This window comes from Mytilus galloprovincialis, chromosome 3 (assembly GCF_965363235.1).
Source record: "Mytilus galloprovincialis chromosome 3, xbMytGall1.hap1.1, whole genome shotgun sequence".
NCBI classification, from domain to species: domain Eukaryota; kingdom Metazoa; phylum Mollusca; class Bivalvia; order Mytilida; family Mytilidae; genus Mytilus; species Mytilus galloprovincialis.
Window position 1 is genome coordinate 48,704,624 of NC_134840.1, and position 25,076 is coordinate 48,729,699.

At 29.8% G+C, this 25,076-nt stretch overlaps 1 protein-coding gene across 1 annotated transcript in view; it reads left to right on the forward strand.

The window, feature by feature from the left end:
• Positions 1-25,076, forward strand: part of LOC143068196 (dedicator of cytokinesis protein 9-like) — a 74,033-nt gene that overhangs the window by 27,893 nt on the left and 21,064 nt on the right. The window contains exons 22-42 of the mRNA XM_076242058.1: positions 2,322-2,411; positions 4,022-4,137; positions 4,573-4,642; positions 5,205-5,549; positions 5,797-5,880; positions 7,701-7,809; positions 8,678-8,692; positions 11,611-11,789; positions 11,941-12,214; positions 12,615-12,726; positions 14,484-14,623; positions 14,986-15,052; positions 15,607-15,660; positions 16,519-16,667; positions 17,119-17,243; positions 18,077-18,214; positions 18,511-18,693; positions 19,212-19,325; positions 20,398-20,415; positions 21,723-21,761; positions 24,484-24,699. Coding sequence (XP_076098173.1) covers positions 2,322-2,411; positions 4,022-4,137; positions 4,573-4,642; positions 5,205-5,549; positions 5,797-5,880; positions 7,701-7,809; positions 8,678-8,692; positions 11,611-11,789; positions 11,941-12,214; positions 12,615-12,726; positions 14,484-14,623; positions 14,986-15,052; positions 15,607-15,660; positions 16,519-16,667; positions 17,119-17,243; positions 18,077-18,214; positions 18,511-18,693; positions 19,212-19,325; positions 20,398-20,415; positions 21,723-21,761; positions 24,484-24,699 — 2,637 coding nt within the window. The remainder of the gene's footprint in view (positions 1-2,321; positions 2,412-4,021; positions 4,138-4,572; positions 4,643-5,204; positions 5,550-5,796; positions 5,881-7,700; positions 7,810-8,677; positions 8,693-11,610; positions 11,790-11,940; positions 12,215-12,614; positions 12,727-14,483; positions 14,624-14,985; positions 15,053-15,606; positions 15,661-16,518; positions 16,668-17,118; positions 17,244-18,076; positions 18,215-18,510; positions 18,694-19,211; positions 19,326-20,397; positions 20,416-21,722; positions 21,762-24,483; positions 24,700-25,076) is intronic.

Here is a 25,076-nt window from a genome sequence, read left to right on the forward strand (position 1 = left end):
TGTACAATTTTCTTAAATATATTTTGCCAAATAAATAGATGACAGGAATTTATGTTATTATATAAGTTTAACTTCCTACAGCATAACATGCATCTATAATACTAAAATTTCGAGGTCCAATTTGTCAGCCGTCATCACGTAAAAACGACGAATCAAAGAATTCAACTTTATATACAACTAATATAGTATTAAGGTGTAGATTAAAAATTACACCACTCCAGGCCCTTTTGTTTTCCACGTAATTAATATCGCCAATAATTAGGAAGTTCCGGGTCGAGTCCGATATCGATACCAATAGTATAATCACCTGTTACCTATTACCTTATCTGTACGTTCCGCATCTGACAGGCGCACCACCAAACGGTGTATTCAGGATTAATATGCTATATAAACGGGTCATAATCACAGGGTTGACACTACTAAATTGTCAAATTGTTACCTATTGTAGTATTTTAATCCGTAAGACTTTCTAAGATAACAATACGAATACTAAAAATCTGGACTAAAAATAAGTTTCAATTTGTTAGTGGGGATGCATGACGTAAAACAGCGAATCAAAGAATTCAACTTTATTTATAACTAATATAGGACAATGCTGTTGATTAAAAAATACTCCATTCCAGGACCTTTTGTTTTCCAAATATTTAATATTACAGTAGACTCCGGCCAATCGGATACCCAAAATGTCAGCTAAAAATATCCGATTGTCCGATATATTCAATTAGCCGATGAACGTATATTCCTCCATTTTTTTTTTCAAAATTGACAGACACAACCTTAAGATACCAATAGCTATTATAGCTGCTTTATTAATGGAAATTTGTAACTAATCTCATTGTTTTTTCAGGTACAAGTTCGGATAATTCGGTTGATTGGGTAACAGATCGATCAGTTGATCATAATGTATTTTGTTTATCTGTCAGTCTATTGATTATTAATTATTAATTATGTGTTGATTATCTGAATAAAATATGTACCATTTAAATAATGTGACTTGTTGTTTTTGCGTGATTTGTTTCATTTGTGTGTTAAAACAGGTTAAAGCTAAAAATAGCTATGAATTCTCGGAAGTAGGCCACAGGTAAATTCTATTAATAGCGAATTCATGCCGACTATAAACTTCTAACTGTAATCGTACTCGGATCTAATTTTCAACAGTTTTTTATTTATGAAACCCATTTCCAATTTCAAGTAATACAACTATGTTTATGATTATAAAATTGGGCATCAAGATGAGTAAAATTAATTTTGCTTTTCTATCTTATCTGTCGTGGTTCAAAATAAAAGGCTGAATATTATGTAAATTAGGAAAATGGCGCACGTGTGTACAAGTTACATAATTCTATTTCACCTGGGACATGCTATTGACATACGATTCCTTGTTTTTACACGGGACTTCTATAAATATTTTAATAAATTGTTGAGAAAGAGGTACATTTCATTCATATTTAATAAACATTGATGAACATCACGCACAGTTTATCATTTCTGTCGTGTCATTGTTTGCAAGGATTTGTATAGTGATAACGATCACATTTGGATAAACACATAACAAACACATCTTGGGCAGAATATAATATCAAATTCATAAAATAAACAAGACAATAAGAAAAAATATGTTTTATTTGACTATGAAAGATCGTTTTTATTAATAAAATGAAACATTTCTGTACTAAAGTTTTCTTAAACTTCGTAATGGCGTAACTTCCGGCTTCATTTCCTGTCAAAAAAAATATGAAATTATTTCAAAATATTCGATTGTACATGGTTTTCACACATTTTCCATGAATATTCCTATCCAATTAGCCGATATATTCTAATAACCGATATTCGATTATCCGATGTATTTTGACTGAAATGTATCGGGAATGGTTCGGTGTTTTGAAATAATATTACAATAGCCGATATATTCGATTAACCGATATCCGATTAGGTGGAGTCTACTGTACCAATAATTGATAAGTTCCAGTTCAACGGGTTCAAACAGAAAGATTTGAAAGCAGAGAAAAAAATGTGTATCTTATAATTGGCATAACTTTATCAGATGACAGTACTAATACTAAGATAAGGCTTGCGCATAGTTATATACTTTAATTCAGTCACAGGTGTGTTCTAGTGTTATATATGATTTATAGTTGTCACAGACTGGTTTCTGTAGAAGTATTTATTGTTTTGTATGATTTATTTGAAGGGTTGATTTCTCATGACCACCCATTGTAATTCCAATTTTTCCAATTAGAATTCAAATCAAACAAATTTAAAATAAAGTATTAAGTTTTAAATATTTCATTTTTGATTTTTTATTAACTTTTTCTTTATAGGATCAACATCTACATAACTTCTTCTTCCACTGTCAGAAGTTAGAGAATTCTGATTCAGGTGCTGACTCAGAGATAGTCAATAAGTTAAAGGTAAGCTTATTTCTCATTGTGATACCCCTACTTTAGGGGAGTTGTGTGTAATGGTATACCTCTCCAATTTGCTTTTCTGTCCATAACACATTTTTCTGTTGCATTTTTGGCAGAAACTAAAGGTTATAATGTGTTGATTAATACTTCAAACTTATTTCCCAAAAATGTACATCTATTAAATGTCATTCACATAAATTTATTGTTTGACATGTCTTAAATGGTTGAATAGAAGAAAACAGAATTTCAAATGTAAATTATAAAATTGAGTGATCATTGAAATTTTGTTAATATTGACATTATCATTCCTCCAGAAATATTTATGTTTAAAAATAGGACACTGTATAAAAATTGCAGTTTTAGTATTACATAAACATGTTCATCCGATCTCTCTGTTTAAATGAGTTATAGATCTGTTGAAGTCTCAGAATTGTATTTAGAGTTAATTTCCCAATGCTTGTAGAGTTAGACTTTGTTGACTTGCTTGTTTTGTTTGAATAGATATTTCCTCAAACATTTTAATTAAGATTGACATATGCAAAAGATAAAAATAGACTGGCCAGTGGGTATATATTTAGATTCTTAACTGCCAGGATAAAATAAAAAAAAAATTAAGTATAATGAATACAGTTTTAACTACACCTATTTATAAGTCTCACTCTACAAGCATAAGGAAATAAGTTCTAAGAACTATGGCCTATGCAAAAGGGGGTGGGATTAAAGTTAAGGGAATAAATAATGTACAAAATAGAAAATCCACTGTTGTATTCCAGGAAGAATTAGGTAGTCCATTGTGGGATTTAGAACAGGTCTACTTGAAAAATTCTATCAAGGTATTATAGGTACCCTGTTAATGAATTTTAATTGTCAGAGACATTTTAGTGGTGATGGTCCTTTATGTAATTAGATGGAGTAAATGAATGATATCTAATTGAGACTTCATAGCATGTTCATAAAGGAGAAAATGGAAGATTACTTATTGCTAGACTATGTGTATATCCTTGTTATACAGAAATATATGCTCATAAGAATATTAATCAGACATGTGTTAACACTTTTCAGAATAACGGATAAATATATAATTATACTGGAGTAATTGGCTTTTATACAATTAATTTCTAGAAGTCTTATTTCATCAAATTTACTTACTAAAAAAATATAAATAAATCTGACAAATTGCATGAAATATATATGACTGTTTTAAACTTGTTTACTGTTCAGGCAGTCTTCTTTTTTAAATGCTTTTAATCAAAACAATAACATGTACCGGTCAGCAGATTATTGTATTATTGACATGCATTGATATTTATGAAATGTATGCATTATTCATGTTGTTGATTTTTTTCTTTTAAGGAACAGTGCAATTTGAAAGTGTGGATTATTTATGTTAATTTCGTAATCTTATATCTTTATGCATGTATGTGATTTCAAACTTATAAGCCATTTGATGTAGGAAATTGCTGTGACACGATATGCTATAATTCTGAGCTCATTGATACAAGTCCTTTCTGATAACATAAGGATCAGAAGAGCTACAGCGTCACAGCTATTTCCATACTGTAGATATAAGAATTGTATAACAAGTTACTGACTTGAATGTATTATATTTTCAGTCCCTTCATGCCATAGACTGTAGTGTGTATGTCAAGTTCTTGCCGACATTGTTGAATCAGCTGTTTAATCTACTGTCCAAGTCACTCGGGGAAGACATTTCTTTCAATACTGTCAAGTAAGTTATTTATTTTGTTGTACTGTGGATTCATAGGATACCAATTTTCGTGTATTTCGCGGGTAAAGGTGAACCATGAAATTAAAAATGTTCAATGAATGACTAATTTCCTATAGGCTTGTAAATAGACCTCAACAAAACCATGAACATGCAAGCTTTCCTTAATCCATGGAAATTGCTACCCACGAAAATAAATGAATTCAAAGCACAATATAGAGAAGCTATTTATTAAAAATACAATATACTCAGGCATTTAGCAAATACTAGTTATTAATTTTCAGAGCCAATAAACAGTTGAGATAAAAATAAATTTTATTTTTTTATTGTGCTTATTAAATTAATACTGACATTATTGTAAGAAAATAATCATCAATGGTTTGTTTACATTTTAAAGAATGTAAGGGAAGTAATAATAAATTCGATATTTTATTTCAGGGTTTTGATCCACATTGTATCTGAGGTACATGATGCTGATAAGTCTGATGCTTTGAAGAATTATGTCAAGGTATGTTTATGATCTGGGAATTAAAAAAATTGAAAAAAGTAGGATTGTGTTGTCTATTTATAAATAGTTTGGAATAGATCACAAAATGAATAGTCTAGGAATATAAAAAAGCAAAAATATTGAATATTAATACTACATATACAGTGGAACTTTTTAAATCACCAATAACAAAAACCCATTTGATCAGGAAAAAACTTTTTACCATCTTTCTAAAGTAATTTTGAGTTTGGGAATACTTTATAAGTTCAACAACACAGATTTATATAACACACCAGTGTAATTTAGTTGCTGTTGAATTTTTAGTTGAAAAGATCCAAATTGTCCAGGTGTTTGAGACAGCTTGGTGATGCTGTACTACAGATACATGAAAACAGACTTCTCAAGCCTCTTCAGTGTCTTTTATATGTAAATTATATTGAAAAAGAACATTTTGAAAGATACCACAATTAGGCATTATCAGAAAAGACTATAGTAATCCTATTTAGATATAAAAAAGATACTTAATGTTGAAATTGTATTACATGCAGTGGTCCTTAATAAATCTTACTCTATTTTATTACAGTATGTGTTCAAACCAGACCCTGTAAGAAAAGGAACAAAGCAAAAGGCAGTCCACGAAGAATTATCACAATTCCTGACAATTTTACTTAGGCCTGGAACAGGGGATCATGTAGTTACTACAAAGTTTCTCAAACATTCCTGGTTTTTCTTTCAAATTTTAGTGAAAAGTATGACAATTTATCTGATAGATTCTGATCGTGTTAAAATGCCAAGGAATGAAAGATTTACTAGTGATTATCAGTTCAGGATACAAACATTACTAGAAACAGTCGCCACTCATATCATTCAAAAACAAAAGGAAAGGGATACAAAATTGGCTAATCAGAGTATAGCAAGCTTTTTGAAGGTAAGATTACTTTATTTGTGTGTCCTGATATAATCTCAAGCTTAATTAGTTATACCAAAAATTCAGAAATTATTGCAATGTTTTTATGATTGCGAAAAATGCGACAGGGTTATAATCGCAAACATTTAAACCCTCATTTTGATTTTATTATATGAATCTATGTCTTCGTTTAAATTATACATTTTGTTATAGACTACATTTTGGTTAGAATAACATTTTAAATTGAAGTGTTTTATTGACATTTCAGATGTGTTTTACTTTGATGGACAGAGGATTTGTGTTTGAGATGATATCTAAATATATACAAAACTTTGGTCCTGGAGATGCTAAGGTAATAAATAGTACGGTTTATAGAAAGTTTGGTAATTATTTTTATACCCCCGCTTTAAAAAAGGGGGGGTATACTGTTTTACCTCTGTCTGTCCTTCCGTCAGTCCGTCCTTCCCTCAGTCCGTCAGTCAGTCCGTCCGTCCCATGAATATTTTTCGTCGCATTTTTCTCAGGAACTACAAAACAAGGATTTCTGAAATTTGGTTTCAGGGTTTATCTAAGTCAGCTATACCGTGTGATGCGTTTTCAGATTGATCACTCGACAACTTCCTGTTTACCGAACACTTGTATGATTTTACACATGATAGCCAAGTTGAAAATTTTTGTCACATTTTTCTCAGGAACTACAATACAAGGATTTCTGAAATTTGGTTTCAGGATTTATATAAGTCAGCATTACCGTGTGATGCGTTTTCAGATTCATCACTCGACAACTTCCTGTTTACCGAACACTTGCATATTTTTACACTATTAATATTATCCACTTGCGGCGGGGGTATCAGCAGTAGCTCGCAGTTTCACTTGTTTTTTGTGTTATACTTCTCAGCTGAGCCTGAAGGTCATACTGTGGATTCACGTGAGCCTGAAGGTCATACTGTGGATTCACTTATTTTCATGGGTGCCAATTTTCGTGGATTAAGGAAACCTTACATGTTGAAGGATATTTAGTTTCATGGTTTTATTGTAGTTTGCATACAGGATTATAGGAAATTTGTTATAAGTTGTATATTTGATTTTGTGGTTTGCCTGTACCTATGAAATCTACGAAAATTGGTATCCAATGATTAGGCAATGAATTAAAATGAATCCAAGTATACTAGATTTTGCATAAGTCTAGGTATAAACAATAAACATTGATAATAATATTAATATTTGATTAAATTACAAACGAAAGTGAACCAAAGCCTGGTGAATCTGTAGTACGATAAGAGTCCCTAAAGAGGATACTTCGGGTATGCAGGGTCGTTATGATAAAGCACATAAAATGTAGAGAGTCTTATAACAACAACACTTAAGGGACTACTGTAGAAATTTTATTGATTGACATATTTTGGTGCCTAGGGCACCGTCATCAGGATAAAAACAATACTTAAAATCATGCTGAAGTACAAAATTGGGTTGTGAAAATTTAAACGTCACAATGTTACTATGGTAATTAACGTTATAAATAGCAACTGAAAGTAAAAGTGAAAGTTCATTGTAAGTATTAAGTAAACTATAAAGAGAAATTAAAATAAAATGTTTTTGTTGTGAAAATGTTTGTTAAAGTTATTCGGCCAATATCAATATTTGATTAAAATGAATTATTCCATTGAGGAGCTTGTGTGTGCCATATAGCAATTATTATACCCCCGCTTTAAAAAAGGGGGGTATACTGTTTTACTTCTGTCTGTCCTTCCGTCAGTCCGTCCGTCCCATGAATATTTTTCGTCGCATTTTTCTCAGGAACTACAATACAAGGATTTCTGAAATTTGGTTTCAGGGTTTATCTAAGTCAGCTATACCATGTGATGCGTTTTCAGATTGATCACTGGACAACTTCCTGTTTACTGAACACTTGTATGATTTTACACATGATAGCCAAGTTGAAAATTTTCGTCACATTTTTCTCACGAACTACAATACAAGGATTTCTGAAATTTGGTTTCAGGATTTATATAAGTCAGCTATACCGTGTGATGTGTTCAGATTCATCACTCGACAACTTCCTGTTTACCAAACACTTGCATATTTTTACACTATTAATATTATCCACTTGCGACGGGGGTATCATCAGTGAGCAGTAGCTCGCAGTTTCACTTGTTTTTTCTTCTTTTTCAGACTTTATTTGAATTTAAATATGAGTTCTTGACAAGAGTTTGCTCCCATGAACACTACATTCCTCTCTCATTACCAATGATGAGGAAGGGTATGATCAAAACATTTAAAGGTGGGTATTATATTGTAGGACATTGCTTGATATATGGCATCGTGGGAAAATTTATACTTAAGAATGATTATATAATCTAAGAATGGTAGACAATTGGATGAGTAAAATGAAGGGTCACAAATATTTTCTAACATGAAGGACCAACATATATATATATTTGATTTGTACTTGATTTGTACTGATATAGCAAAAATAATCATTGTTTTAAACTTCTAGATTTGATCAATAATAATGAGTGTTGAGTATAAGGATACAAATTTAAACTCTTTACAAGAGAATAAATATAGTTTTACCTTATGCAAGTACCTGTTTAATTTGTTTGCTATCTTTTTCATTAAGCTATAAATTTCTTTTATTAATTTGTTTTTAAATTATTTTATGTTGCTGTTCATGCTTTTACAAAAATCTTGTTTGCAGTTTAAACCCAAATTCTAAGTAAAGATTTCATATAGCATTTCAGGAAAAAAATCGTTTGAATGTTTATTTCTTATTTAGATAAGGGTTCTGTTTGAGATATTAAAATTGTTAAATTATTCTTTTTATTCAATTCTTAAATTTCAATTTTCAAATAAATTGAAAAAAATGGGTTTCTTTCAACCATTTAGATTCAGTGATATTAAGGGCTGTACAAATATTGATTTTTTTCGTGGGGAAATGGGAGGCACTCAAATTGAATAGTTGTGTGTTTTGTTGCATTTTCCTTAGAATTTTATGAAAATTTGGTATAATGGGTGGTTGGGGATTTAAAAAGTGCCTTCTATGTCCCCATGCATTAAATTCTTGAACAGCTCTTATTGTCTTTGATCTCATTTCCCCCATTACAATACATATATGCATATATTATTATGAACAATTTGTTCTGTCACAGAAATAAAAATGGAAGGTAATGTTCACTATTGTCTGAGTAATCCTGCTTTATAATTAATTACTTGTCTATATGCAGCATCAGCCTCTATTGTCATGGCTACAAACTTGGCCTATATCTAGAAATAGTTATTGTTAAGCATTAGTTTTATCTATATTTAGCATTGATCTTTGTTGTCATGGCTGTGCAGTTTTCTATATTTTGCCTGTTAGAAATAAGATTGTCAGTATTTAGCATTGACCTATGTTGTAATAACTATAGAATGTGTGTGTGAAATATATTTAAGCCTTTCTTGTCCTAGACTGTAGGTTTATTAATAAGAATCTTTTTTAACAATGGCTTAAATGTTAATGTAGAAATGTAGATTTTGAATTCAACCCTTTTTCAGGTATTAATTGGGATTTATTTCTAGAAGAATTAGAATGCTTACAATGTTTTTCAGTGCGATTTCTTCTATTTGTATACCTGCATGCAGTATGCAAAGCATAACTCATTTAAATCTACTCTAGAATCTGGTCTTAGCATTTTACCCTAGAACTTTATTCAGAGTTGATTTGCTTTTTAGAGTTTACTGACTCCAGTTGAATTTTATTTCCATTCTCAAGTCTTTTCTATGTTGCATGACTTTCAGCTTGTCTCACAACACTTCTTCCTTTTTGTAGATACTCTGAATTTTAACATATGTTTTTTAAGAAGTTGATATGTTTTTCACACATTTCTGCAGTACCACAGAACAAAATGACTTCGTATTTGGTTAGCAGTGATGAATTCTGTCAGATACATGCTTCATGTTTTCCAATACTTTGAATGACAAGTATGTAACGTTAAGGAACTTCTTTTTGTCAATAGTCCTTTATGACTCTATCTAGCAAGTATTTCAGAAAGCACATTTGTGTGGCTGTAGTATGAATTTGCCAATAAAATGCACTTTTGTTATTTTATTGCCATCTCGATATGTAGCTCTCAGAGTCCTTAAGTTCCTATTCTGTATTGTCCTAATCTGAAGACCATTCAAAAGTTTTCTTTTAAAGGATAAGTAAAAGAGTTTTAAAAAAAATAGTGAAATTTTAACATTTTTGCATAAAGTATTTTAGAATGTTAATTAATTAATTTACGTAAATTTCAATTTCAAAACAATGGTCTTCTTTTTCATGTATAATAGATAACAAATACATTTGAATATAAATATAAGTTATAAGTTTACTCAACTTTTGAATATAAATATAAGTTATAAGTTTACTCTACTTTTGAATATAAATATAAGTTATAAGTTTACTCTACTTTTGAATATAAATATAAGTTATAAGTTTACTCTACTTTTGAATATAAATATAAGTTATAAGTTTACTCTTCTTTTGAATATAAGTTATAAGTTTACTCTACTTTTGACATTATGGTATGTTTACAAAAAAAATGGTGCATGGATGCTCGCTATCATGTTTTACCCTACCATATTCACTTTGTGTTTATCCCAAGTCAGGAACTTATAATTCAGTGGTTGTCGTTTGTTAATATATGACTTTGGTATAATTAATGCTTTTCTAAGACAGTTACGTATATACATCCATTTTGCATCTCGCTTTCAACCACAGCTATTTTAATTTTTGATTGATCCAGTAAAAGAGATTTTGCTGTCTAACATGGTAATAAGGTTTTAAAAAAAAAGTTAAAATTTCAGTACATGTTTCAGTTTTAGCTTAACAAAAAGTCATATGTTTTGAATGGATTGTGCACAGTTACGAAGTATTTGTGAATATAGATGCAGTTGTACAATCAATGAATTGCTATTGTTGAAATAAGAAACTTTTTTAGAATTTATCAACAATATTCTTTTACAATGTTAAATTATAATACTTTTCAGGAACATTTGTAGTTGAATGTAAATATATTGATGTTTACAAATGAACTTTCAGAAACATCACATTTTGATAGTAAGATATTTTTCTTTTGGTTGTATTAACAATAGCAAATTTTACTTTTTAAGTTGATATTTGAAATAATGTTTATATAACATTTATAGTTTTTTGCTTAACATATTACCAGATCCCAAAATTTTATTTTCTGAAAGCTCATGTTTTAATAATTTTGTTGAGTTTAAAGAGAGCTTTTCATAACACAATGGTTGTTGCTCTTTTTATTATGTGTTTATTAAAGTTTTGTTTGTATTTGTTTATGAGGGATGCATGATTTATGCATGTATTTATTTCTTGAAAATTAACAGTAATCCACAACATTATCTGTTGCTGTTAAATTGTATGATTGTCACATTAAATTAAATATATTGGTAAAGTTATATAGAGTATAAAAATATATAATTTGACATAAATTACATAAATTCATTAATTCTAAGCTACAAGTGCATATAATACGGAATAAGGAGCTCTAGAATAGCTTGAGCGCTGAATGCATGATTTTGGTTAAGATTTTATATATAGACAGAAAATCTCAGGGATGTTAAATTGGTCCAATGGATTAAATTTAACCAATCTTTATATAGGTCAAATTGTCCTATAACTGTACTGATCACCCAAATCACTAAAATCAAACATTCTATTTCGTGCAAAATTGACTTCAGATTCAGTCTAAATTAAGGATATAGATTTGAAATGAAGGATAACACAAAAGTATAAACGCATCTTTATTTAGGAAATTTTTCTGAAATTATGAATCTAATTTATTGTTTCCAGGAATGACCATTATAAGTTGTTGATTATTGCATAAATTGATAAATTTATGAACAGGAAATATTTTGTACTATATTATAACACTTTTAGTTAAAATAATATTCTTTCATTTTTTAATGAAACACTCGGTACCATACATATGCACAAGTCAAAATCAGGTTTTTAAAAGTTTTCAGAAAATAAAAGCTCTGTTAACATATATTTTATAATCATATGTAAATCTTATTAATATGACATTGAAATTGATTTTAGATTTGAAGTGTGATTACACCCTATCAGATGAATATAGGAAAAACCATTACTTAGCCGGACTTTTGTTGCATGAGCTTAAGATGGCACTGAATGAACCACGGGACATACGAAGAATTGCAATATTGATGTTAAGGAACCAGTTAGCCAAACATGCATTTGATGACAGATATACCTCCAAGGTAAATATTTTGGTATACTATTTGGTAAGCATCATAGCATAACTAATTGATTGTATTACTGTCATGAGCTTATGTCATGGTTTGCTTTTTTTTCATTTTCTTTAATTTGCCATTTTAAAAGCTTTATGTTGTATGTTGAATTTTGTTTCAGTCACAGCAAGGGAGAATAGCAGCACTATATCTACCAATCATATCCATCCTTATGGAACATAAGAGACACCTGGTGGATGAACCCGGCAATCCTAAAGTAGTAGCTCCGCCTCCTCCTCAGCCCATTCACATGATGAATGGTGATTTGCCAGTTCAGCGGCGTGAGAACAGTCGACCTGGAACACCACAGACATCACACAAATCTGTGACCTTTGACAACAACACACCAATCAGGGACTCCAAAGTTTTTGCTCTGATTGCTGGAAGTACAGGAAGTAAGAAACATTATTTTCTGTTTATTATTTGGTAGGAATTAAAAAAAATATAAAAATGAGTAATATATGAACAGCAATTTTATTAACTGGAATTAATGGATTTCGTAGATACAGCATCACAAATTTAAATATAAAAAAGTACACATTTTCTATTGGCGTGTATGTACACTTTTGATTAAACATCGAAATTGAAAAAAAGGTTATTCTCAATCCATGAAAAAAGGGTATGACTGAAAATAAATGAATCCACAATATTCAGAAATTAGATAATATATATATATAAAAAAAGAAGATGTGGTATTATTGCCAATGAGACAACTCTCTTTAAGAGTCAATTTTAAAAATGAAATTTAGATAACAACTTGACAAACAATTTTTACATTTCCTTGTTTTGTTTTAGCACCAACACTCAGTCTCCCAGATGGACAAGGTTTAAATGGAAGCACAGGTTCACTGACCAAAAGTGGGACATCCTCTGATGAAGACACTGGAAAAGACAAGAAACATAAAAGGTACAAAACTTTGTTAGAAGATAAATTCATAAATTGAATTAAGTGGATCTCTTATTTCTGCTATTGTGGTCTTGTTGTATCATGGTCTTCGCAAAACTAAAAAATTGTGAGTGATTCTTAGCCATGACAGATACATATTGTCTAACTGATATTTGCTACTCTATCTGTCAAACATACAGAGTTACATGATAAGATTACTTTGCTTATATTTAGAAAATCAATTATCATTACTTTGACTTGACTGATAGTGTTTTTCTCCACCTTTGTGCAGTTTTATGACATTTTAACGAACTGCTGTTGAAAATCACAGTCAAGTAGAGACAGTTCAAGAATATGAAATAAAGCATACTTAGAATCTTTTAAGACTTCAATTCCACTTCATGGATATAATGAAAGCCATTTTTAAAATATGTGGGTCTTATTTTGCTGTTTCCTTTCTTTGTAAATTTTTATGGACATAAAGGCAGTCATTTATTTAAAAAAAAAATATATATACTTTAGTATTGCTGAGTGTAGAATATCCCTTTATGAGTCTAGTTTTATTTGGTATGATCTTAAACAGTAAAAATAATCATAGATGAAGCAGCAGTTTTCCAATCTCTTAAAATAGTCTCAAAAACTTTGTAATGGTATTTTTTGTAACACTATGTTAAGCTTTTTTTCATTTTACTTCAATTTGAATAGTTTAATACATTATAAATATGTCTATTTTATAATTAGTGATGAGGAGTTTAAAAAACGATACAATTCTATCAGGTAACAGTGCAATATATATGTGTATGTGTTGTTTTCCCATCACCCACAAGAATTTGTAACACATTGGTGGCAGACATTCAGTAGTTGGAGTAAGGGAGATAATCCTTAATCTAGACAATAATCAAAGGCGACAGTGCTGATATCAAGTAGCATATGTACCACAATGTAAATAAGGGGCTGGTACACAAAATCAAAGTTAATTTGAAAATGTTAAGGAACTTTCAGTCACAAGTTAAGCATTCAAATTAAATTACTTCAGATGTTTTATATCATTGGATAACTTTTGTTCCTTTATAATATATAGTTGAAAGGGTGGAAATGTTTCTCTTTTACCTAAGTTATATTTGTTATTGTTAAGCATATATTTAGATTAAATTTTCTTTACCATTTAAAGAATATGAAATATAAAATATTACAAAAAGCCAATGATAAATCACAGATAATTGTTTTTTATTCATGTTTATGTTGTGTTGCTTTCTTCTATAGCAAAATATGCACCACTACACAGCTAAGTATGTTTCCCTTTTATAATGCTGTGACTTTATCAGCCTGCATTTTTGCTGTTGTTAATTTTATGGCATCTTCTGTCCCTAAGTATACACTAGTAGATTTATGTACATAGAATTATGAATCTACTAAGGATATTAAATTTAGATTTCCACACATATGGTCCCATTTTTGAAAATTAAACAGTGATAAACGATTGAGTTGTTGTTGAAAGTTTTTTATTCACTTCAATTTTGTTTAAATTTAAACATTTGGTTTAACAGTATATGAATTTTCTTCAAGTAGCCATTTAAAAGTGTGAAACATGTTGGCCAAAATCAGTAAATGAACCTGCTGTAATGAGGTTTTTGTAGTCTTTTATGATAAATTGATTACTTGTAAAAGAAAAGACAATTAAAAAATGTGTAAAAATATGCATGTATGCGCTTAGAATTTAATATATAACTATAGTTTTAAAAAGATGAATTGAGTCTGAATTGTTTGATGTATTTCAGATCTCCCTCCAGTTCCAATGTATCTAATACAGGAGCAGCCATACCAACAGGCTATTTATATAAATACCAGAAGTTAGACATCGTGGAAATCAAAGATTTATTATTATGTTTTATTTCTGTAATAAAACATCTACCTGAAGGTAAAGTATACATTTACCTGTAGGTAACATATCTCGTCTACTAAGATAACGAGGTCCAATTTGTAAACTAGCATGATGTAAAAACCGCAAATCAAAGACTTCATCTTTATATATAACTAATATAGGACAATAATATCGATAAAATATTACACCATGCCAGGCCCTTTCGTTTTTCACATAATTAATATTACCAATAATTTACAATTCAAGGTCAAATCCAATACCATACAATGTACCAATAGTACTTGTTGCTTGTTACGGAATCTGTATGTTCAGCCTCTGTATTTGGGATTTGCTGATTACACAGATCATAATCACATAAGTAACACTAAAACAGTTAAAATATTTTTTTTCTATTGCAGATATTCTTCTTGGCTGGTTCAACAATTCATCTGAATTTGACATCATTGACTTCTTTGGCATTTTAGAGTAAGCATTTTATAATAATTATCACTTTGAAGAAATATGTTAGAAATGTTGAGTAAATATCAATGAGAAAGTCATCTTACGACTCTCTTACAACAATTGGTAAAAAGTCAAGAACAAACAATTTTTGAGTTACAAGGAGACATATAAAAAAGAAGGACATTTTTATTGACTGATAAGGGTTTAGAATTGATAGTTAGACTTAGGCCGAGGGTATAATTTCTTCATTTACATCTTGAAAACTATCATTTTATCGAATGCACATGTTAGATTAAATTTTCAACGTTTAAATTGAAATGAAAAGGGGAATATGTAAAAGAGCAGAAATTAGCTTAAGGCCTCTGATGGGTCTTCAACACAGTAATAAAACCTGTACCCAGAGAAAATGTATGATAAAGCTTGGCTTGAAAATTATAACGTTTTCATGTCTTTTCTGACATCTAAAATTAAAGTAAGATATTGAGATTGTGTGATGATAGATGATAATGCTTCTTACTCTTCAAAGATATGTGATAAAATAAGATTCGTTTAATGAGGCTCTTTTGCTTTTTTTACAGGACATGTTTACATCATTTCAAGTATCAGGGTAGAAAGAAAATACACGATCTCAGGTATGTAAATAACACTTTTAATAAAATTACATACAAAAACATTTGGAATACATTTCCTTATTCCAGTAAAGAAGAAGGAGACCTACCTAAACTTGAACTGATGGATAAGAAGAGTGATAGTATGTGGCTTTTCTAATAATATAGCTTCTCTTTGAAACTACTGTACACAATTAAAAAGGAGGGGTCAGATCTTTCATCAGTGAATTGGTATTTCTGGCTGTTCTGTCCCAATATTTTGACACTACTTCTCCTTAGCTGCTCAAAAGAATATTGTGAAAATTTTTATGCCCCATTTATGGTCTGTGGGTCTGTTCGTCCGTCTGTCTGTCTGTCTGTTTGTATGTTTGTCCCGCTTCAGGTTAAAGTTTTTGGTCGAGGTAGTTTTTGAAGTTGAAGTCCAATCAAAAACTTAGTATACATGTTGCCTATAATGTGATCTTTCTAATTTCAATGCCAAATTAGAGATTTCCCCTAATTTTCAAGGTCCACTGAACATTAAAAATGATAATGTGGATGGGGCATCCATGTACTAGGACACATTCTTGTTGGGGTTTACTATAGCATGACATGGAAGTTGTCTGATAAGAACACTGAAATACACATTTGTAATCCCCTCTCATCCTATACTTTTATTCAGAACTTAATGAAACTTTCTTAGAATTTTCATCACATAATGCCATTGTGTGCCTCATATTTTTTTTTATCAGAATAATTTTGGCAAATCATGCATTTTGAAAGAGCAGGTGGTTGATATCAATATGTGAGCTTTTCTGGCAGTACCACTAGTTATAAATTTTAAGTAGTAGTTTCAGTTGATCCTGTTCAACTTATAGTACATTTTGATAACTTTATTTCCAGCATTATAGGTGACAGCAGAAAAGCTTTGACCATGCCTGCAAGTAGACGATCTATGCCTACTTTAATACCAGGAAGTGGGAGTATGAATTCAAGGACATACAGCCAGTATAGTGATCTTAATTCTGAGTCTGGTACTTTACCCTCACATGGTCAGTATAAATTTTTCAGGTCTTACGTTTCCCTTTGCCTTTGTTGTACATTTGTATTATCTTTAGTTATGCAATTTATATACTTATAAAAGGAAAGTCCCCTTAAAATTATCTGTCCAATCATTAACACTTTCTTTAGACAAAGGATTTCTGTATTTTGTTAAAGAAAATATTTGCCAACTATAAACACATAACTCATTTATGACTTGCTTTAACAGTAAAATGGTTATATATATGTCAAACAACACAAAAAATGAGGAAGATACAATCACCTAGCGGTTTACATTGTGTTCAATAGTCTTTACATCATTGATTTATTGTTAATAATTTGGTATTGCTTGCCAATGAGACAAGTACCACAATAGACATTAGAGTATTATTGAATCTTTATTTTGTCATGGATATTTTTGTTGTAAATAGACAAGTTATGAATATTGTTTATGCTTTATAGTACCATCACAAACCTCCTCATCAGAAGCAGATGCATTAGTCAAAGCTTTACAGGAGGCTAACATGTCAACTGAAGTTGGACTCGCAGTATTAGACATACTTAGTCTATACTGTAACTTCTTCAAGGTAAGTTGATGATTCCTTATCAATTGGGCATATTCAATAAAAAAAAGAAAATATGATTCCTTATACAATTGGGCATATTCAATAAAAAAAAAGAAAATATGATTCCTTATACAATTGGGCATATTCAATAAAAAAAAAAGAAAATGTGGTATGATTGCCAATGAGACAACTCATCACAAGAGACCAAAATGACTAAAAAATTAACAGTTATATGTTACGTACGGCTTTCCACAATAAGCAGATCCCATACTGCATAATCATCTTTAAAAGCCCCAAAATAACAAATGTAAAACAATTAAAAATGAGAAAGCTAGTTGTCTTCATGTTTGTTTGTAGAATGCAATTTTGAGCTTTTACACTCTTCCAAAGATGGATAATTTTGATGGTGAATTTATAAGTGGCCTAAAAGTTTGTCAAAATAATCCATTCCTTTGAGTAGACAAAGAAAGATAACATTAGATCAGATGAGTAAAGTGTTAAAATTTGGTTTTTGTTTAATGTATAACTTCAAAACAGCTTGTGTAAATTAATTAGTCAAAGGCGTAATAAAATAACTTATCATTGAAGAAATTGAAAACACCATTAAGATAATCTCTTGTGATATGGTCTTTTCATATATAAAGAAAGGTCTTACTTGTATGTTGATCCAAAGAAAAATGTATTGTGGACAAGTAACTATGATGAACCAGTTTATTTCCTTAAGAATTAAGCTAGAGATTTTTTTTTTCACCTTTTGTAAAAGGCTTTACATAATTAATTGTTTTCGTATGATGTAGTAATTTCTTCTTTAGCCAAACAAACACAAATGATTGATAGATTTTTCGCTTTTTCAGAAAAATTTAGAGTACAAAGATGGTGACAACAGCTTGATGCAGAGAGTATTTGAACTCCATCTGTACTTCTTACAGCATAGCCAGTCAGAAACATTACAGAAACATGTGTTTGCTGCACTCAGGCAGTTCATCAGAAAGGTATGTTCTCATATGTAAAAAAAAAATACTTGTCTGTAAGACATAAAACGTGACAGGGGATTACTGGGTGTTGTTTTTGTGGTGCAGCATTTGAATTATCAACTGCTGCAGAGACTTTTGTCTATGAAATTAATCGCATTTATTATTCACATAAAACAAATGAAGGAAACTTTCATAGTAAGGTAAAAATAATTACATTGAATCCTTAAATTTTTGATGTCCTAATTTTTTTTCTTATTGATATAATGTTGCAAAACTTATAGAAAAACTGTTATTTAAAAAATATATACTTTTAGTTTGAGAATGTTCTGTACCGTGGCAATGCAAAGCTTTGTGGAGACCTGTGTTATGAAATACTCCGTAGCTGTAACTCCAAGCTTTACTCCACAAGGAAAGAGGCATGTGCTTTACTCTATTTACTGATGAGGCAGAACTTTGAACATACTAAAAAGAAAAGTGTTATTCGAGTCCATTTACAGGTAAGTAATGGAGCATATAGATATTTATTCATAGAAAGCATTAGCATTGAGTTTGAAGAAAATATTTTTTTATGCAAGGATGGATTTAAACTTGAAAAAAAATATACATTTTGCTAGACTAATTGGTAAAAGCTGAAAAATAAAATTTGGTCATTTTATTGCTATTTACAAATGTACCTCAACACTTTATAATTACAGTTTGTACTATGATTTAATTGCTACTGTCAGAATCATACAGACACTGCATTTTGAACTACATTAAAAACTCTATTAATATCAATAACCTATTGATCTTTTGCTGTTCCACAACAGTTTGATTTCTTACAATTGAAATATGTTAGTTTGGTAAAACAAACTTCATTTTGGTAAGATTTTTATTAGAATTAAAAGAAGGGGAAAAAACGAAAAATAGTTACAGAATGTCTATAATGAAATATTTCGCATCATTCCTTGTGATAAAGATCTTCATTTAGCTAAATTAGTGCAATTTAGCAGTGATCTGATGTTTTTCTTGGCAGGTTATAATATCTGTGAATAAACTTATTGGTAATGTTGTTGGACTAAGTAATTCACATCTACAAGAGAGTTTGGCTATGATCAACAGTTATGCTTCCAGTGACAGACAAATGCAGGTAAATATCTATTATGCTTGTTTTTATTTGTGTGTGTTTCATAATTGAGTGATTAAACTATCTTTTAAAGTATTGTTTTCTTTAAGTGACTTTAATCTTTTCAAACATAGTTTCAGCCATTTTATGAACTAAAAATTTAGATTAGATTTTGATAAGAAATCTGATGGCAATCATTAGTTAAGTCATTTGCCTAGTGAGGTAAAATGTTATCAGTGATTTGCAAATAATAGGAATTTAACATGAGGAAATAAGGAATTTCAAATAATTCATGCTAGAAATGTAGAAATCCATTTTAATATTTTGTGTACATTTTATTTATTTCCACTAATCACAATCTCACAGCATCTCAAAATAGTATTGATAAGAGACGATTACAATTTTAGATGTTTGGACCATTTGTTGAATTTATGTCAGGAGTTGCTAGAAATCGTCGGGAGGTATCAATAGATCTTAAATTGTTTAATTTTCATTATGGTATCTGTGAATGACCTTATTATGTAAAGTTATATATATGATTGGTTTGCAAAGCTTCAATATTAAGTTCTGTTATCACTCTGATTTATTTGTATATATATTTATTTTGAATGCATTCTATGTATTTTCACTTCTGAAACAATCCTGCTATTTCTTTTTTGTTTCTGTCTCTATATTTTCTTCCATTTCTGCAATGTGGATGAGGGACTAATGTGTTGTATCGATGGGTAGACATTTTGTAGTTAATGAGTGTCAGTCATTAATTGAATAGGTAAAACCAGGGAGTATTTGGTTCATATAAGGTTTATGGTCCTTTCTACCTCACGCTATGATGCCAGGGTATATAGTTTTTGACCTGGTCTGTCAGTCTGTAAATCATATTGTCTGAAATCATAACAGAAAGTACATATAAGTAAAGATATGCCTGAGAAAAGATTTCAAATTGCCACCTTTAGATGCTATATAACAAAGGAATGCCATGACATTACAAATAATTTATCTCAAAGTAAGAAGTCATAAGTTGTTCTTATTTTCCTTTCCTAGGTATGTGTGACTTAGACTAGAACTTTCTAGTGTATTATCTAATTGATGTTTTCAGAGGCGTAATAAACAAAAGGTAGAGAAAGCGTCACACAGTTATATCATTGGCTCAGGGCTTCATATAGCTAGATTTATTAACAGTGAAACCTTAATGAACCAAACCCCAAAACTTACCATACTTTACAAATATTTATATTGCACTGGATTCAAAAGTATTTTGTTCACATAAAACATAGAAGACCCAGTTTTCAAATTTTGATGCCTCTTTTAGTACTACGTTTATTAGGAAGTTACTAATTTATCAATCTTTCTAGATCCTGAAAATTATTTTTTTCATAATTAGGTTTCAGATAGATTTCACTGTAGAATTAGACCAAAGATGCTTTTAAAAGTAATAATCAAGAAAAGGCATTTATACCAAACTTCAAGAACTTATTTAATCATATTGAAGTATTTTAAATTTGCTTGATCTATTATCCTCTTTGGCAATGATTTCCATGTTTCACAAATTGTGAAGCGTTCATATTTGCAGTGTAAGCCTGATAGTAAATTTGCTTTAAGAGTATTTGCTTTCAGATGTGCTGTCAATATATCAGCCAATAAATAAATCATTAAAAATGGGGAGGTAACTCTATATTTATAATCTACAGACACAACTTGTGTTTTGCAAGAACAAATCTCTTGGACTTCATGCTGAACGGAGGGTAGGATATATACAGCTTACTCTCAGTATTATACATGTATACTGGGTTTTGGGGCATGAAAATTTAGAATTAATTGAGATTTTGGGGTTTTTAGTTTATACAAAAAAACAACAATGGTAAAATGAATATTTTTTGCTTCTTTTATTGGAGTTTTGATGTCCCAGAAATGCATGCCATCTTTCCAGGTTTTAACCATACAGATATCATATTTATTATTGCAAAATTAACTAAGGCAATATTTCTTCATACAGATTTGTTGTCAAATGAAAAACAAAATAAGTGCATGCATTTTATTATTTCAATAGTCCCTAATTTTAATACTGTCAAATATTTATATTGCTTGTACTTTTTCTACTATGCAAAATACACTTCATATTTTTGCTTGTTCCTTTTTTAATATACATTATACACCTCATATTTTTATTATGCATTATAAATACGCCTGATATTTTTACTATGCATAATACACCTCATATTTTTACCATGCATAATACACCTCATGTTTTTATTATGCATAGTACACCTCATATTTTTATTATGCATATACACCTCATATTTTTCTCTTTCCTCATATCTTTCTCTGTTGATATAAAATTACCAAAATATAAGTGTACTACTAACCAATCATAAATGTACAATATGAGCATGCCATATTATACTACAACTATAATTTTATCAGATCGACAGAAAATCAAAGAAAAAGAAAGTTAAAAGTGAGGTAAAGTGCATGAATTGACCTCAACCCTGTATCTAAGCATTGCACTAAACAACTAACACAAACGAAAGTTTCTTCACTTTTAATTTTATATCACAATTATCTAAAATAACGGAAAAAGTAATTTTTAAATGTTTGTTTTCTTGCTTAGGCTAAATTCTTTATAAAAATAATCATTGCCAATTTTAAGTCACTTATATTCTAATGAGTCTTCAAATTAGTTTTAACTTTTTAAAGATATAAATAAGCCATAGTTCAAGGTAAAGAATTTTTATAGGCACAATTATTTCTTGTTTTCACAGGATGTATAATATACATTTGGAGCAGTGGTAACAGCTTTAACAATTGCAAATTTCTTTATCTGTTGCTCTGTAACCCGAATAAATCAGAATATTTATAAAGATTATTTAAAATGAGCCCTTGTTCAAATGCTGCTGTAAATGATAGTAAGATCTTGTGAGCCACTCATTGAACCTGAATTTGGTCTAATATCAGTGCTGTAGTTGCAAAAGGAAAGTTTTATTAGACCTTGTCAGCCTCTTAGTGACCTCATTTCAGTAAAATGAATAATTTTTGAGACCTTGCCTTTGTTACCTGATCATGATCTGATTTCGATGCTTTAGTGACCAAGTTAAAAGTTTTTTGGATGAACTATGTTTTTTTCTTTGACTTAGATCTTAAGTCATAGTAACAATTTTTGATAGTTCAGCAGTATTTCATATGATACTTTATTTTAATTAGTATATAAGTCCTTTAAGATATGTTATCTAGTCTTTAATACATTTTCAAATTTAAGTGGTCGTGTGAAGGTGTCTGAATTAGGTCTTTTCATCAGCAACTGTGCATGACATAAGTGATAAGCCAATAATAGTCACCTGAACTGTGATTTCAGTGCTATAATGTCATAGTATTCAGATGTGGGTTTTTTTTTTCTGGAATAATATGTAGGAGGTCTCCTTTATTTGGTATGTTTGTTTATTTTATTACTTATACTTTCCTGCAAAACGTTTTACAAAAAATAGTTCATAAACTGAGGTTTTACTTTAAAAAAAAAATCCTTTTTTACAAAGTGCAGGTTCTCAAAAGTATTTGATATTGCCTTGACCTAATTTTCATGCTCCTATATGTGAGTAAAGTTTTATGGATGTTATCTGTTTCTAAGAAGTATTCAAGACATTTCATTGAAATCGACATTTCATGTCGTTGTTGACAACAATATTTGGTATTTACCCAAGTGAAATATGTGATTGCCTTAATCTTTAAACCTTTTGTAATATTATTTGAATTGACATAATTAAAAAAAAAAAAAAATAGATGCATTGGGTAAATGGATCAGATTGATCCTAGATCCTGTCATTGTAATTTCCTCTTCTAAATATTCTCCTTTTCATATCAAGTATATATGGTAGCAGGCAACACTGTTTGTGTGTTTGATTTGTATATTTCTCTACATATCTATAACCACTGTAAAGAATCTACAGAAAGTAGATCATTATATTACTTACAGTCAGATGGTTTTCTAGCAACAAAGGAATCAAATTCATTTCAACATATTTCAGTAAATTACCTAAATCTGAATTGCTGATAGATGGATTTAATTCGCCATTGTTAATTAAAATATTAAATTCAGCATGTTGCAGTTATTGAATTAGACATGAAATACTAATGATTTCAAAATTGTCCACCATAAATTTGAGATTTTTAAATTTCTGAGTTCATGCAAATTTGCCTTTATATCATTAACTGAATTTTGTGCCTCATTTTGTGAAATTTTGGATTAATGCCTGGACAGAGCAAAAAGATAGCTTCAACAAGTAGGCAGTTCTAAATAGTAACAGAATGTTATAGACAAAAACTGTATTGCATATAAGGGAGTCTGCCTAGTAAATAGTGCAGTAAATAATAATTTTTTAAAGGGTCTCTGACAGCATCTAGTGGATTTAAAAAAAAGATTAACAGGTTTTTTTTGTTGTTGTTGGTAGAAGTATCTAGCAAAAAAGCATTGTCAAATGGATGGTCGTCTATCACATTATTGTAGTCTGCATTATGTCTGCAAGTTAATTTGATACTAATAAACAAAGACCTTTCGTAAAAAGTAACCAAGTCCATTGGAATTAGAGTAATATTTCTATAACTTATCTAATAATTTGAATGTAGAAAAATATTCAACTGTGACTAAACAACACATCAATTCATGAATGCTCATAGTGTTGCAGTGGCAAAAGTTGAATAATTACTATAAATTTGTATAAAGTTTCATAAATTTTAAATCCATCTCAGAGATAGAACTAATCAACATTGAAAAGTAATGCATACATTCTGATTTTAAATGTAAGAAGTTACCAATAGTTAGGTACATTCAGGTAATTTATTTTATGGATAAAATTGATTTGCATAACAATAAATATTGTTGGAAGATGAATTGCTCTATACACAATTAATTGTATTTTATTAAAAAAACATATCTGCTTTTCATGTATTAACTTGTTATGTCTGTATTTGTGTTCCGTCTGTTTCTCTTATTGTGAAAAACCATAATTTTTAAACCTTGATTGTTTTGAAAACTGCATGTAAAGTTCAAATATAGTAAGTGTGCTATTTTAAAATAATAAATGTGTCAAATATTTTGCATTTTTGTATTCAGAATTATTACTGTTTTAAAGCTGATGAGAGATTCTTTTCAAAATTGGAAGTAAAATGAACACTGTTTACCCTTTATTTATAGAAAAGTGGATTTCCAGCAGAGGTGAAAGATTTAACTAAAAAAATCAGAACTGTGTTAATGGCCACAGCTCAGATGAAGGAACATGAAAAAGATCCAGAAATGTTAATAGATTTACAGTATAGCTTGGCAAAATCCTATGATAGCACCCCAGAATTACGTAAAACATGGCTGGACTCTATGGCAAAAATACACTTAAAACATGGCAATTATTCTGAAGTAAGTGTAATATGTGATTGAAAAGGGCTGTAAAATAAATGTATGATTAATATATTGTCATTTAACAGTGATCAGTTATAAATTCTCATTTGTTTTACTGCAAAATGGTCATTGCATTTAAAAAGAAAAACGGTATTTTCAAAGAAGTATACATGTATTTTCAATTATTGTTGTTAGATATGCTGCATGAACTTTATTGTGCTGTCCTGTAGACAGTTGTGGTTCTCTCTTGATATTCAAACTTTCTCCACAAATAAAAATGACCGCCATGAGTAAGCCAATAGGGCTGAACATGCTGAAAGTCACTAAGAAAAAGTTTTAGTGAACAAACGTTATTGCTGTAAGTCCTAATTACAAAGAAAAGTGTACAAATGTAC